This window comes from Pempheris klunzingeri, chromosome 20 (assembly GCF_042242105.1).
Source record: "Pempheris klunzingeri isolate RE-2024b chromosome 20, fPemKlu1.hap1, whole genome shotgun sequence".
Lineage (NCBI taxonomy): Eukaryota > Metazoa > Chordata > Actinopteri > Acropomatiformes > Pempheridae > Pempheris > Pempheris klunzingeri.
Window position 1 is genome coordinate 6,712,047 of NC_092031.1, and position 16,300 is coordinate 6,728,346.

At 41.7% G+C, this 16,300-nt stretch overlaps 1 protein-coding gene across 1 annotated transcript; it reads right to left on the reverse strand.

Moving 5' to 3' along the window:
* Positions 1–631: 631 nt before the first annotated feature.
* Positions 632–14,566, reverse strand: glud1b (glutamate dehydrogenase 1b). The gene is made up of 13 exons (XM_070851525.1): positions 14,017–14,566; positions 10,621–10,701; positions 10,267–10,322; positions 8,902–8,965; positions 7,862–7,956; positions 6,354–6,533; positions 4,868–5,005; positions 4,491–4,628; positions 4,285–4,365; positions 3,473–3,596; positions 3,257–3,348; positions 2,812–2,874; positions 632–1,689 (listed from the first exon to the last, which is right to left on the reverse strand). The coding sequence occupies exons 1-13, from the start codon at positions 14,411–14,413 to the stop codon at positions 1,570–1,572; spliced, it is 1,629 nt and encodes a 542-aa protein (XP_070707626.1). The 5' UTR covers positions 14,414–14,566; the 3' UTR covers positions 632–1,569.
* Between the last annotated feature and the right edge of the window lie 1,734 nt (positions 14,567–16,300).

The window sequence follows — 16,300 nt, forward strand, 5'->3', positions numbered from 1 at the left end:
ACCAGCACCTCTAAAGCTTAAAAATTAACGTTATGTATCATCCATTTAATCCACACAATATAAAAATAACAATTAGATGTTTTGTTTTACATGCTGGAGCCTTTTCTTGACAAACCATTTATCGAGTACTGTCTGTGCAGCATTTCTGCTGGTAGTGACAGGAGGATTCTGGGAAGTCATCAGGCCCAGTTGTTGTTCACCACGAAATAGTTACAGCACTTAACTGTATTTTACTTCACCAACCAAACTGGCCATTAATCAAACACAACAAACCACAGTGAACCTGGAGCCTTTAGGGTTCATTAGAGTCTTTGCCTCGTTGGTAGTCCAGCATGATCAAAGCTTTCATCAAATACATCTGTCACAATGGAAATGACATATTTTCTAATGTGTTTATTCCGGCTATAAAAGCCTGACTTTGTGCTTTAACATCCAGTTTGTCTCCAGTGAGTCATTTTCACAGATAAATCCCAAAGGCGGACGACACTAATCAAACATGCCTGAACATGTGTATTAACAAAGTTTCTGTGAAGGCAAATGAGTGGCAAGAACATTTTAATTAAATTAATCATATCTTGCTTGTTAAACACAAAACCTGGTATGTATGAAAATAAACTGAGACAACACACTGTTGTAGCTTTTTCTAAACATTTTATTGGTTTCCATAAAATGAATAAAATAAAAATAAAAAGTAATTTCCTCTAAATAATTTCAAAGTTGAGGAACTGGACGATTACAACTGAGGAAAATTCAACCAGGGGACGGGGGGTCACAGTGACACCTTGCCCCCTCCCTGCTCCTCTTTCTTGGCCAGCGGAGGAGTCGGGGAGAAGCTGCTTTTAATATGAGATAAAGCGACGGGAAAGGAGGAGAAAGGAAGGAACGAGGAGTGGGAGAGCATCTATTGAATCTTGAACATTAAAAACACGAACTATGAAAAAAAAAATCCTTGTTGAGAATCCTAAACCTTGGCAACTTTGTTACTAACCTCTTTATGCCTGAAGAGCAAGAAGACAAACTCAAGAGTAATAAAATTACTATTCTCTCTTATTCACATAAAGGTAAATCTAAATCCCTTTTAATCAAAGTTAAACTGAAGTGGCCATCTTACTCTTAGAGCACACCTCTTTCTGAAATAAGGCATCAGTAGTGCTGCCAACTTAATCGCAACAGGAGGGTCACACATGCATTCAGCGATCACAAAAAGGGCGCTCTGAACATGGCTGCCATACAACAATATCATGAACGTGTATATGAGGGCTGAGGGAGGGACAGGGTCTTCTATTCCCTCAGGATTTTACTCTCCATCTGCTTTTTCCTCAAAATAACAAGAACAGGGCGATATTTAAACAGAGATACAGTATAATGGCAGCACAAAGATCCCAGGATAAATACTGGACTAGCCAATGTCTCGCTGTGTGTGTGCATGTGTGTGTAAAGGAGCAAAAGAGCAGCGGTAAACAGTGATATGTTCTGAAGGCTGTTTAGGAAGTGGAAGAAGGCAGGAGAGGGTGATCAATAGCAGGAGGATGAGGGGAGGCAGAGGATGTGTGGGGCGTAATTGGCCTTTTATGTGAAGGTAAGCCCCGCCTCATTGTAGACTTTGAAGACCTTCTCGATGGCGTTGACGTACGCGGCCGTCCGAAGGTCCAGACCCAGGTTGTACTTGCTTGCTGTGCGCATGATTTGCTAGAAAGGGCAGAAGAGAAGAAATGCTATTCCACCTTCGTAGGACTCGTGCTCACCAGACTAAAACTGGATTTGTCAACTGTGTGCTTGGTGACGTTTACTACCAGCACGGATAACTACAATTCACAAAGGTCAGAAAATGACAGGTTTTCTGCAGCGTTCACCAAATTACACATTTTAAAAGACCGTTTTAATACTATGTAGAATTCAATGCAATTAATCGCCATAATAATAGTTTCATTTTTACTAATATTTTTTGTGCACATTTATACCCGTTTGCTTACCGACCTCTCATGGTTGCGATGATTCCCAGTGTTTGAAAACTCTACTTTATTGACTGTTTTATACCATCATTGACTTCTGACTCCTCACGCCTCAGAGAGAAACAGTGTGTAGGATTTAGTGGCATCTGGCTGTAAGGTCACAGATTATAACCAAACTGAGCACCCACGCCTCAGCCCTCCCTAGAAGATACTACCGTCGCCCTCAGGTAAGTAATAATATGATCAAAATTTCATTTCTCAAACTTGTCATAACACAAAATGGTTAGCCAATACCAGCAACCACTTCTTCCAACCAGTGCACTCGTGCCACCAAATTCAAGCTGCCCTTGGTTTGTCAGTTTAGGGCTACTGTAGAAACATGGCAGTGCAACATGGTGGACTCCATGGAAAAGGACCCGCTCCGTATGTAGATACGAAGGGCTTATTTTAAGGAAATGATGCACCTGCAGGAGATCTGCACTCTACTGAGGGCACTTTTCTAGTTAAGCATTTATTGTAAATGTTGAATGAAATGTTGGGCCTTTTCTAGACCTTTTCACGCCTTTTTGTCTGAATTTAAATGCTTTTTAAAAGTCCAAGACTTATTGTGTAATAGCATGGTCTATACTATTATCTATTTATTGTTAATGTTTGATTGTTTGATGTAAAAACTGTACTAGTTTACAGCGACATGGGGGCTTTGACCGAAAAGGTGTAAGAACCACTGCACTGAGTTTTTCCAGGCTTCTGAAGTGCACAGAAGTCGTATGTTTCATCCTAGTTCAGATCACTACATAATACTGTACGGTACCTGTTCACTAAAACAGTCGGGGCAGCGTTATGTTGTAAGATCACTTACCCGGGCAGATCTCTCCATGGTGTAGGCCAACCCAGAATGAACAATATCCTTCTCAGATGCACCCTGCAGAAGAAAGTGAATGTCAATCTCAAGGACACTTAACAGTATCTATACAAAGTAGTAATCACTTCACCAACAGAAATCTATCAGTGCTGACTATAACATATTTGGTTGCATATTTTTACTTTGATGAATTTGGTGTTTTTTTGCTTTTTTATATGAATATAAATTGAATATTTTTATATAGTAACGTGTGATGTTCATTTGGTTTTCATGGTGCACTGACATCTGTGTCAGACTTTAGAATGCAAACGTATGGCATATTTCCTGGAGGCAGTGTGTACTACTACAAATGTGATGCATTTCAAATTCACAAAATGATCAGTAGAAAAGAATCATTTGTCCATGCAGTGTGTGCATGTGTGTGTCAGCAGATGTTACTCACAGCAACTCTGGCCTGGAAGTCAGCAGTAGGTACAACAGGGATGGGTCCTCCCTGCTTGCCAAACTTCCTCTCTAAGCTTTCCTGCACAGACACTACAAGAGAAAACAAAAGAAAATGAGAAATTGAAGAGATCACTTTTGTTTTTGCGTCTAGCACATTGTACTCTGTCTGCAGGCTGTGGAAGTAAAGTAAAGTAAAGAGCGGTCTTGTACTCACTGAGCAGGTGGTAGTTTGAGTCTCTCTCATACTTGAAGGTCAGTCTTCCATAGCTGACATGGTTGAGATTCTTGAGCCACTCAAAATAAGACACCGTCACACCACCAGCATTCAGGTACATGTCCTGCAGGATGAAACACCACAAACTCAGACATCTGCTTGTTGGAACAGTTTTCACTCCTCTGTGTGTAAAATTATTTTGATTAGATTTCCTCTGTACTGCAAAAATGTTTGTAAGATTTGACTTGGGAAGAAGATGGTTTTTCTGTCAAATAAAGAAATCGGAGTAAACTGTTAATGAAATGGTTTTTGGGAATAATCATTTTGACAAACCCACAGCTAAACAGCTTTTCAGAGGAAGAACAATGTGACTGAGAATAAAAACTTTGAGGAAACAAGTGACCAAAAGACCTCACTATAAAAAGTTTTACTTAAACTATCTATTCTGCTTATTGTTTGGGTATCGCTTCATGGTTTAAATACGATTTTAACACTCAACACTTTATTGGTGCTCAGAAGCAGGCGACATCACGTCTCTGCCCTCTTCAAACCAGTGAAAACACAAATACAGACATTTTTCATGTGCAGTAATTAAAACGGGTCTAAGTTCGACAAACAAATGGGGTGTTCACGTAGGAACCCATCACTCACAGTAAATATTCACTCACCGGTTAACTAACTTGAGCTCAAGGAAACAACTACTACAAATTAGAAGTTTTGAATTGAACTTGTTTAAAATCAGTGCCATATCTTGTAATAATAATCTAAAAAGTCTTTCTAATGTGTGTGTGTGTGTGTGTGTGTGTGCTTACAGGAATAACCATGACATTGTTCTCCAGGAAGACCTTGTCAGCATCTGGGGTGGTGGGACCATTGGCACCCTCAGCAATGATCTGGAAGAGAAAAATACAAAGACACACTTCACATAACTGCGACCAAGTTGCCGTGCCCTTACTTAAGTGAATTTAAATGACGACTTAAAGCAAAGCATCGTGGTTAATTCCAAGTGTTTGTTTACCTTGGCCTTGATCTTGGAGGCGTTGTTACGTGAGAGCTGCTTTTCTCCAGCAGCAGGGATCAGGATGTGGCAGTCAGCTTCCAATATGTTCCCTTCGTAGGGTTTGGCTCCTGGGAAGCCCACAATGGTGCCGTGTTGCTGCAAAAAGTGCAGACACACACAAACACATGTGAGGAGAACATTAGAACGATCTGTTCCAGAAGCAGGAAAATCATATGACACTGTTACGTGAGGATGAATCCGAAAGATGAAAAGGAAAAATTATATATTTTGGAAGGGAGAAAAGAGACCAACTCTGAGTAGAAAAAGACATAAGAAAGGATAAAATGTTAAAAGAAAGGAGACAGAAATGAGGGGAGAAGTAGCTGTGCTCATACCAGTTTGTAGTCCTCCAGCTGTTTGGGGTCAATGCCCTCTGGGTTGTAGATGGCTCCATCAATCTCACCGACGCCCACACACTTGGCCCCAAACCTGTGCAGGTACCTCATGGAGTGGAGACCCACGTTACCAAAGCCCTGTGAAAGGTCACAACAAGATAAGAATTACCACAGTCATCACATCACCAAGACATTTGCTTTAAAAGATCCTTAAATAACATCAACAGTAAACTTTTTTTTTTGTTATACCTTCTGAACCATAAACAATTGTTATTCTTCCACTCCATGAAACTACATACTCTGGTGCCACCACATGGCTGGTTTATGTTATAGCATCGTCATCTAATGTATCATGACCTGTGCTGAGACCTCACAAAGGGACCATATGTTTGATTAAATTATTCAGTGTAAATGTGGGTGAGAAATAGAGACAAGACAAATGAAGAGTATGGATACAGATGGACAACAGTAAAGCCTTCTGGCGAAAATCATTATATGAATATAATCTAAATTGCAGATAAGCATATGAAAAACTTAATTGCTGATACCAAGCTCCTGTAAATACAATATTGTCATAAAGTCTCCAATCACTGATTTGCAACCTCGCTCAGCCTACCAGAGGTAGCAAAGTCTCTAATGTGCCACTGTTTCGATCTTGATACCATACTGGAGATCAGCTCTCTCTTCACTCACTAACAAATCTCTAAGAAAATCTAATCTCAGCACAACATAATCCTCAAACAGACACACAAAGAGGGATAAGCTTTTTGAACATCCACGTCATGATTTGGCTGTTGTCGCTGCTTCTTCACCTCCTCAATGACGCCCTTCTTATCCCTCACTTAAACCCCCCCACAAACATCATCCCCTCTCAACATCTCTACTTGTTTCTTTATTTTTGCTGAACAAAATCTGGGATTAAATAAGTGTCTGAATGCTACACAGCCATACTGACTGAGTGAAATGAATCTAAATATACAAGGTCAGTAATCAAGAACACCAGATTACATTCTTGTCATGAAAAAATGGTAATTATAGAAAGCAGTGGAGGCTAGGGCCTAAGGGTTCCCTATCCATATGTTAGTGTGTGTGTGTGTGTGTGTGTGTGTGTGTGTGTGTGTGTGTCTGACACGTGAGGAACTGTCATGTGACAAATGGAAGTGAAACTGTAAGAAATATGAGGAGTTTAGGAGTTTCTAGGTCTACCACTGTCAATTGGTTCCGCTCTCCACTCTGAAACATTATTTCTCATGTACAAAGAGGGGAATCTCCTTCAGTTCACTGCTGTCTGCTTGGTATGAGGAGATCAGCGCCAGGCTAAAACAGATGGCATAGCTCTGATTGAGGCGTAGTTCTAAAACCCCTCATCATGATTTCAAATGAAAAACTTAAATCCCATGTATGTGCAACCAAGTATCTGCATTACATTTCGGGTCACATCTTTCCTCTTGACTAAAATGTTCCTACAGTATGAGTGCGTGTGTACCTGGACGATGAAGGTCTTGTCCTGGAAGCCTGGTGTCAGGCCCAGCATGCTCATGTAGGACGCCTCGTTAATGAAATTCTCAATGCCGTGGAAAACTCCACGACCGGTGGCTGAGATACGTCCGTGGATTCCTCCCTGGCTGATGGGCTTTCCTGTCACACACGCATGGGCGTTGATGTCCTGCACACACATACAGAGAAGATCAGACCCCTTGGCCTATAAACTGTAGAGGATTATGAACACAGTGCTGGCAACAATGCACACAAGAGATTTATGTAGCCTCAATTTGGGTCTACCACTCTACCAAAGCATTGAGAGGGCGAGCAGCAACCAGTGTGATTGGATGAAACACAATGGAATTCAATGTAGTCTGAGATTTTTGGGAACCAGCATCTATTGGCCATCAGTGGCAGCTGATTTTAGGCATTGATGTTAAGCACTTGACACACACACAGTAATAGGTTGTGTAGTGCCACAGTACAAGGCAGTGCAACAGCTGACTGCCCATCACTACCCACTACCCACTACCCATAATCTGTACCCTCAGATACCCAGAGCAGGAATGTGTCACCCACTCCAAAGCCCTGCTGGCTGTATCTGAAACAGAGAGCACATGACTTACTGTAGGTAAGGTGAGAAGAGGCTCGAGAGGAAAGTGGAAAGAGAAACTGAGGCTGCTTTTTGTTATGCTAACGTGTCTCCTGGCTTCACTCACTCCCGTAAGATTTATCAACCACACTGGATTTCATTGTAGTCATGACCTTTTAATGACACAGGTACGTAGAGTGGTGGGCGTATATTGTTTAAACGTGGATCATAATATTCTCTTTCAAAATAATTACAATATAATTTAAATTTCAAAAAAAGGAGATGGTGAAATTGTAATGTTAAGCAAGTAATGTCTCTAAAACTGGAAAACAGTGATACTATGATGTCACTATACTGTGCAGTGGGGTCACAAATGTCAGTGAAGTTGGGACCTAACGGACTCCTTTCACTTTCAACAACTTATCCTTCGTTCTCTAATGACCTCTCAGCTGTGATCTAGTGGGTTAGGGTTAGGATTCTCTTAACACTTCAGCTGGATCTTTCTAACTCCTTCTGATTTTACCTTTTCACAAAGCAAGTGAGTATTTCTGAGTATGATCATTTTTGACTTCAGATCAAACCTAAGCAGCTGTGATATACATATGAACATATGCTTAAACGCACATATTGGGCAAATATTTTCCATCTTTAGTCAAATATGCCCTGTTTGACAGGCTTTGATACGAGAATGATTAACTGATAACACAAATACACACACACACACAGGCCTTAGTGTGTAAAGCTGCTTGTAAGAGAGGAGGAATGTCTCAGTGATCAGCTTGGTAGGGAGTGGTAGGAAACCACTGTTCATGGTTTACATGTGACTCATTCCTTCCTTTTAATTTGCCCTATTTTAGAACTTGTACCGAAAAACCTGCCAAGTAATACAGGCTCAAGTTCGTGTATGTTTGAGAACTCACAGTGTGTGCAATGGTGTTGGCGTATGTGTCTGCGATCCAGGACATTTCCCTCTCTCCTGTGCTCATGTCAGGGGCCGGGACATCGATGCCAGGTCCTGGTGAAGAAAGCCGAGTAGGAGAGGGAGGGACAGAGAAGTGGGAGAGTTACTAAAGGCACGCAGGAATGCACACAAGTACATACTTCACATATGCATCATTTAACATGATACCTTTTATTGTATAGTATAACATCACAAACTAGATTTCAGTCTGGACAACTGGGTACCTTTGCTAATTCTAAAAGTTTGACTCAGCCTTATCTCACTGGCAATACGAATTTGGAGGGGGCGAATGTGAAAGCCAGGCTTTGCGTCCTTGTGTCATATATACATATGCCCTCGTGCCGTAGAACAAGGTCCAAAAACAGAAGCAGGCACGCAGAGAAGTGGAGGCGGGGGTGGGGGGGTGGGGTTGAGAGAGAAAGGGATGACTTTCTCAACAGAGGCAGTTTGACCATGTTACACTCATGCTGACAGAGCAGGGCAGTCATGTGTGCAGTGGGCACTGCTTTACCTCCAGGGTGTATAAAAATTCACCAGTGGAGGCTCTTGTATGAAAAAAAATAAATAAATCTCCAAATGACACAACTATTCCTGTCAACAAGCACATAACGGACAGCATCATATCTCTCTTTGCAGTGTTTGAACTGAACACATTATAAACATTAAGATGTATCCAGGCAGGGGTGAACAATCTGGCTGTACAGTTAACCTGCTGAACCAGTGTATATGTTCATGTGTGGCCCATCGAGTTCAAGTTGAACTTTTCTTTTTCACCATAACTGACACAGGCACACCCTGAGCTATCCCATCCTGAATAAACAGCGCATAGGAAATGTTTACTTCCGTGGGAGGAAACATTCACCTCTCACCACCACAGCCAATGTAACACAGTCAAATAATGGCAAAAACACTGTCAGGCAGCAAAGACGAGGCGAAGCAACAAAGGGATACAAAAGTTAACAGAAAAAAACACATTTCAATTCACACACAGAAACTCACCAATAAAACCTTTCTTGGCCAGCTCGATAGTGAATCTCCTGGTGATCTTCTCCAGCTCATTATCCTGCAACAGACAGACAAAGTTTAAGAGTTTAAGAGGAACACGTTGTTGCTTGGTTACAGTGTAATAAGACATTCAAGGGAGGAAAGTTATTTAACAAAAACGTAGGCTACAAAGAAAGAGAATGACCCTGCATCACTAATAGCAATCCAAACAGTGTCTCGTCCACATAAAGCAATAGTTTCCATTTGATATTTACAAAGATGCTACAGGCAGTTTGACAAAACTGAGAGGTCTTTGTTTAGCGGTTTCCTTCCAGTAAACTCAGAGGCAGCAGCCACTGACCTTCATGTTTGTTTATTTCACGATATCCATCAACAGAAAAAATAAAATTCCTATCTGTAATCCTATAAAAAGGCAGGACAGGCACCATTGCTTAATTGAAAGAATAAGAAGAATAATAAAATTGGAAAATGATTTAAAGGATAAGCCTTGGTCCTATTTTTACATATTTTGGGTTCGAATTGGAATCGGTCCAGTAGATCACCTCCACCAGCAGCAGAGGAAGTACAGTCGACAAGAAACAATGGCTGCTGTGTAATCCTCCGAGGCAACTGCACCTGATCAAAGAGCGTCCACTAAAAGTGCTTGTGTGTCTGACAACATTAAGAAAAGGATCCCTACAGAGATAGACCTGTAACATGCTTTTTGTTTTACTAGAAACAGCTGTTGTAACGTGCTATTCAAACCCACCAGACTCCATTGACAAAAACAGTCATTTTACCTGATGTCTCATGTCTTATGCCACATGAGAATCTTAGGACTGTCTCTGTAGGGATCCTTTCTGCAATGTTGTCAGTGGCACAAACAAGCACTTTAAGTGGACGTACCTTGACCCGGCTCAATTTCCCCCGATTATGTTACAGCCATTGTAGCTTGTTTGCCACCCGTTCTCGGCTGCCAGCTGAGGAAAACTATTGACCAAATTCAAAAGTTTTTGTACCAACCAGTCATTTCAAACCCAAACCTAAAAATAGGGCCCAGGAGGTCCTGTTATCTCTTTGTCTTGTCATTACTCAAGAAACACAATATCAAAGGATAAGATCCAGTGACCCCCACCTTCCGCATTCTAGTCTGATTGAATCATTCTCTGTGTTTGTTTCGGTGTGAGAAAGAGACAGAAACACAAGAAAACTGATATCCCTCCAAAGACTGCCAGCCTTGTGAATGTTAAACGCTTATCTTGGGTTTTGTTACTTTCCCATCAATCTAATACCACAGTTAAACATGTCTGTACATCTCTACGTGTGCATGTGAGTGCGGGGGAAGAGGATTGACATTATGGCATGACATCTAAGGCTTACAGAGTAATTCCTGGGGTTGATCTTGACTCCAGCTTTGGCTCCACCAAATGGCACATCTGGAGGAGAACAATACAGCTTAAAAACCACAAGAGCATTCATATGCTTGTATCAAATTACATGACATTCATACACGCATTTCTTAATATGTAATCAGTAGCAAAATAATTGTTACATGATCAATAACCTTTAATTCTAGGAAATGTTCCAAAAAGCAGTGCCCTGGAAGCTTTTGAGTATTGAATATAAGGTGGATAAATGACGATAACTTGGTAAGACAAACAGTATAGAGTGCATGTGGTGATCAGGGCATAACCAGCAGGACACTTAGTGGAAGGCTAATACTTTAATACTTACCAACAACAGCACACTTGTAAGTCATCAGAGAGGCCAGGGCTTTGACCTCATCCACAGACACATCTGTACTGTAACGGATACCTGAGGGAGACACACACACACACACACACACACACACACACACACACACACACACACAGGGAGCAGTTTACAACATGGCCACCAAACAAAGAAAAGTACATTTTCGTAATGTTTTACCAAAATTAACGTGTACTGCATGTTTCTTATGCTAGTTTATGAGTTCAGGTGGCTTGTATATTGGCAATTGGTAAGGGTTTAGACTGCAACATCAGGGAATTATTAGCCCACGCTGTCTCCACTGCATCTGGTAGTCACAGTAGTAGCAATGGGCGGGTGGAGGCCGAATGAACCAATCCCAGCCCTCCATCCTGACCTCAGCCTTCGAGCTGCAGTCCCTCTTTCCTGTTGTCTGGGGTTTATTACAGTCACCACGGTAACATATGTGGGCAAGCCTATGTGCGGCGTTACATGAGATCATACAGCCAGGCTGCCCACGTCACGCTTCTCCATTTTGTTGGCACAGTGTGTGTGTATGTGTGTGTGTGTGTTTGTGTGAGACTGTGTAGACGGCAGAACCAAATATAGCTCATCTGGAGTTAGCTTACACACAGTTACCCAAGGGCAAACAGCACAAAGAGGAGACGGAGGATTGCTATGTGGGGACAAAAGCGCTATGTGTGTCTATTTTCATGTGTTCGACTACAAGAAATAAAAGCTGAAATAAAAGCCCACCCACTATGACGTCATCTTTAAGTGCCACTGAATGACATCATTTTGTGCCTACCTACATCCTTTTGCATTAATTACAACCAGAGGAAAACCTCCAGAAACAAAAACCTCTGTCTTTCAAAGTGCTGCTATGATTCTCTGTCTCTCTCTTTATTTCTATTCATCCAAAAGATCAGCTGAGTTACTTTGAGCCAACAGAGGACAATCTCGAGCTCACGGATCAAATTAAAAAGAAAAAAAGCGTGGCTGCCTACCCCATCCCCCATCTAACCAATCATCCATCTATTCACCAAACCACCGGCTCACCACAGCAACCAGATCCAAAACATACTGTAAACACATTCCTCTGAAATGGAGGGCAGATTTTTTGGAAATAAACTAGCTGCACACTGAAATTCAGTGTTTCTGCAGCTGTCAGGGTGCAGCTTCCTGCTTCAAAGCCACTCAGGTCCAAAGCCAAATACCTAGACTCCTTTTAAAACACATTTTTGGGCTTTTGTTGAATAATGGTGTGTTTGATTTAAATTACCGGTTCAACTATTCAGTGCATTTGCCCTATAATGATAATTTTCTTTGTTTCTTCTTATTGATTGCTCTATATTTCTTTATGGTACACATAATAGTTTGTAAGTGTTTTTAAAATGCTATATCTTTATTAGGCACAGAAATATTTATGCCATTAGAAGCTGTACTAATGGTAATGGCATTTTTATTTTCTATTCTAATTGTAAAACGATTTTCTCACAGTCTGAACATCCTTGACAGATTCTGAAAGTTGCCCCTCTATATCTCTGTGACTTTGACAGTGCAGAAGTTTCCATGTCACAACAGTAACATGATTTATTTCACTTCCGCTCAGAAAGGAGAAGGGACAATGTTGCAGACTAAACAAAACGTGCATGGTTTGTACTATTTAACAACCAGACTCACATACAGAGACAGCACAATGAGTGAAGACGCTCACTCAGTAGTCGGTAGAGACCAGTGTGGTCGACCTGTGTGGCCCTGAAATGGTGGAGTACGAGTGCCACATGCCTGTGCAAAAACAGCCTTTGCACTTTGATCTGAGTACAGCCAAGGGTCTATGAACTATATAAATGATTAAACCCACTGAAAAATAACTGCTCTTCCTCCTATCCCAATCAGATTTTTAACGGGCCACTACAATAAATAAACTGGCAGTTTTCCCTCTTATTTGGCACCACTGAATCTGTACGAATCGAAAGTTCATTCTTGCTTTGATTTGTGTGGACTACAATTGTGACCATGGGTTGGCTGGACCTTGGACATGGATTAGGCCACATGAGAGAGAGAGAGGAAGATGTTCAGTAATACTACCACTGTAGAGGACTGTTAACGTTAGGGCTGGTTTTGATTTAGCTTTTGAGGTGATGCTTGGCTTTCCTCCTAGAGTAGAGTCCCTTTAATGTTAAGGCTTTTATCTGTATGGCTGATCTAAGTTCTTACTAATGACTGGCTGGACATCCTGGAGGATCATAAATAGGTGCACTTATACATGATTTGGGCGCCATAAATGGTACTATCTGACTCTGTTTCCTCATCTATATTAAGCAGATATAGTGGAAAGGTTTCATAGTGTTAATAGCAGGCCAATGTCCACTCTACACCATTCAAACATGCCCTTTGACTGAATGGCATGTCTCTTTCTACTGAGAATGCCTCCTCTCCATAGCACCATCCCCCACCTGTCACACTGCTGACAAATAGGAGTGCCTGGAAACACAACCACCCCCTCCACAGCTCTCACATACACACCTCCTTTCTTCCTATACATCACAAACTACCCACAGTGCACCGCAGCAGTGGCCTATAAGCTTTGAACCTTGAACCAAAGAGCATAGATCATACTCAGCCCAACGCTGCCACAAAGCACAAACAGCTGGGAGTTTTTAACATTTTTCTAAAGAGTGGGCGAGGACCACATTGTATATATTAGTCCTGCTTTTGACACATGCATGTGTTTGCCTGTGTGTATGAATCACCTGACAGGGCAGTGCATGAGCAATAAGTCTTCAGCGGTCAATCGTGTGTTTTGTGCAGCTCATGTGGAAATGGCCAAAGCCTGAAATGCTCAATGACATAACACCTGATACCTTCACTCACACCTGGCACACATATAGGAATAGGAGCAGACCAGATCAGTGAGAGAAAGAAGCTGATGCATCCATCCAGGCTTGAACCAGATCAAACCAGTGAATTATGAGGAACTATATAAAAAAAATGGCTGTACATGAAAGACAAGATTTCACGTTGATGATTCAAGCTGCCCACAAAGTCTGGGGCTGCTGCAGTTTGACTAGCTTGCTGCTAGCATGCTAGCTAACACACCAGAGGAACATTACAGCCACAGGTGAGCAGGAAGGTCACTGTAAACTGCACCAAAAGTCTCAAACAGGAGGAATAAGCAGCCGTAACATAAACACGGTAGCAATTAACTGCTAGCTAAGCTCCGGGTGGAGCAGTGAAGCTGTGAGTAGCGGTGAACAGCACCGTTAGCAGCTGTTCACAGCAGCTGCCTTCTGTTTAGTGCTTTTAACAAGCTAATATTTCTGCTAACTAATGCTACGCGGTGGCTAAAGCTAGCTGCCACAGGGGCCAGTTGGGGGAGATTGGATCACTTCTTACCCCCTTTGCAGGGTGTCCTGTGCTGGCTGTGCTGGGCGCGATACCCCTCCACCACTTCCCACTCTCCGTTATCCCTCTTGATGGGGAAAGACACGCTCAGGACGTGATTACAGGGCTTGATGATGCGCAGGATACCCCGCACACGATTCCTCTTCTGCTCGGGGCTCTCCCTGGTCCTCAGATCCTCCACCAGCTTGTCCTCAACGATGGCGGCGCCGCGGTCGAAGAAGCCCTCAACCATCCTGAAGAAGTTGGGGTCGTCGGGCTGGTCCGCCGCATCGGCATAACGGCGGACCCGCATCAGGGACGAGGACACCGGGAGAGCGGAGTCTACGCACCCCGAGGCCAGGGCACTACCCGCAGAGCGGCCGAGCAGCTCCCCGAAATACCGATACATGACTGAAACTAGCTAACCGAGAAAAGGGACTAAAAGAAGAAAGGCGACTAAACAACAAGGACGATGGGGGTGACGACAGGAGAGGGGGTGTAATGAGCGACACAGCGACTCCTCACCGTGTCCCGTCCTCTGGCCGAGTGGGGAATGGCATGCCGTGTCAGTTTGCTTTAAAAGGCAGCACGAGCACAAGGAGGGCAGCGGGGGGATCCTCGCGGAAGAGGAGGACCGACTCACAGCGCGCGCGCCCGTGCGGAGCTAAATTGACAGCGCGCGCTCCCGAGTTTGCGCCAATGATTCAGAAAAAAGATAAAAGTCTGGTTATACACATTTATTTATTTATTTGTAGTGTAGGCAGCAGTATTTGGATTTGTATTATATAAATTTATACAAAAATATATATACATTTGCATTTATTTTTATATTTTATAATGTAACTAATTCTGTTTCCTGCACCTTTTTCTCCTCTGTTGCTATAACAAGTAAATTTCCCACAGTGTGGGATAAATGAAGTCTCTCCTATCTCTTAAAACTGCTATAATAGAATATAATATGTATTTTTAATGTAGTATATTTCAGTTATGTTTACGAACCAACGTGTTCAATATTACTGCTGCACACACTTTCATATTTTTATACAGAGTGCTTTTACTGCTGTTTTTATTCATATAATGTATAATGTATATCTGTATATAGCCTCCCTTTTGCTGCTCTTACTTTTATTCTGCATCTGTTGTTTACAAAGCTGACTGAGAAACATGCAAAGAATATCAATGTACCTGTTCTTACTCGTGCAAATGGCAATTCTGTTCTATTCTATTCTACTCTATTCTATAATAATCAATGGTAATATGCATTGTGAAGAAAACATCCATACTTGGCCATGTCCTCATTAGGTAACATAAAAATGCCTATGATTTAAGCTGATTTGATGGACAACCAGGATTATTTCTTGAGTGTAACAGTTTACTATTTTATTTTATTTTATTACTTCTTATTCAATTCTATATTTAAAGCACCCATATTATGCAAAATGCATTTTTTAATGTCTTTTCAGCTTAATATATGTCCCCAGAGACCGCAAAACTCTAAGAAAAGACCATCCTGTCTCTCTTTGTCTCTCACCGTGCGTGAAAACACACTGTTTAGCTTTGGCTCCCTTTATGATGTCACAAGGGGATCTGCTGAACATGTGACCTCCCCATCCACTGAAAACCTCCTGAGTCTACCTCGCTGTTCCGCCATTGTTATTTCCTCCCTTTTACCAGCTCCTGCAACACAAAGACTTCGAAGGTGAAAGCAAAGCAGCAGATTGTTCTATTCTTCCAAAACAGAGCATTCAGACAGAGGCTGGAAACAGCTGTAAAAAAAATCATGTGTTTTTTGAATATTAAACTCTATATTCTATTCTAATAGGACCTCCACATACAAGTATGAACTTGAAAAGTAGCATAATATGTGACCTTTAAACATTTGTGTGTGCAGCATAAATGGGCTACAACTTAAGCTACATTTTATTGCACAACCTTGTGTTGTAAAATGACATATAAATGACCTTGATACTATGATGTAGTCTATCAGTGCATTCAGATTTCAAGCATATAATGCCCTGCGAAACCACAACTTATCATCTACACGCTAATGGACATCAATATAAAAACACTAGATGTAAACATGCTGGAGTTTCCATCTATAGTGCCAAGGCAGGTAAGAAAAGACTGAAACATTACACTGTTAAAACAACATGTTACAATGGTGAGGATTTCTTTTGACAAAAACTTTGCTTTCTTGAAAAGTTGATCTATTGGTTTAAGTGTTGTTACACCAGTAAGTGACAAAACACTACTCAATATTTGAAAAAAATCTTTGAGTTTAAAAACATCCAGACAG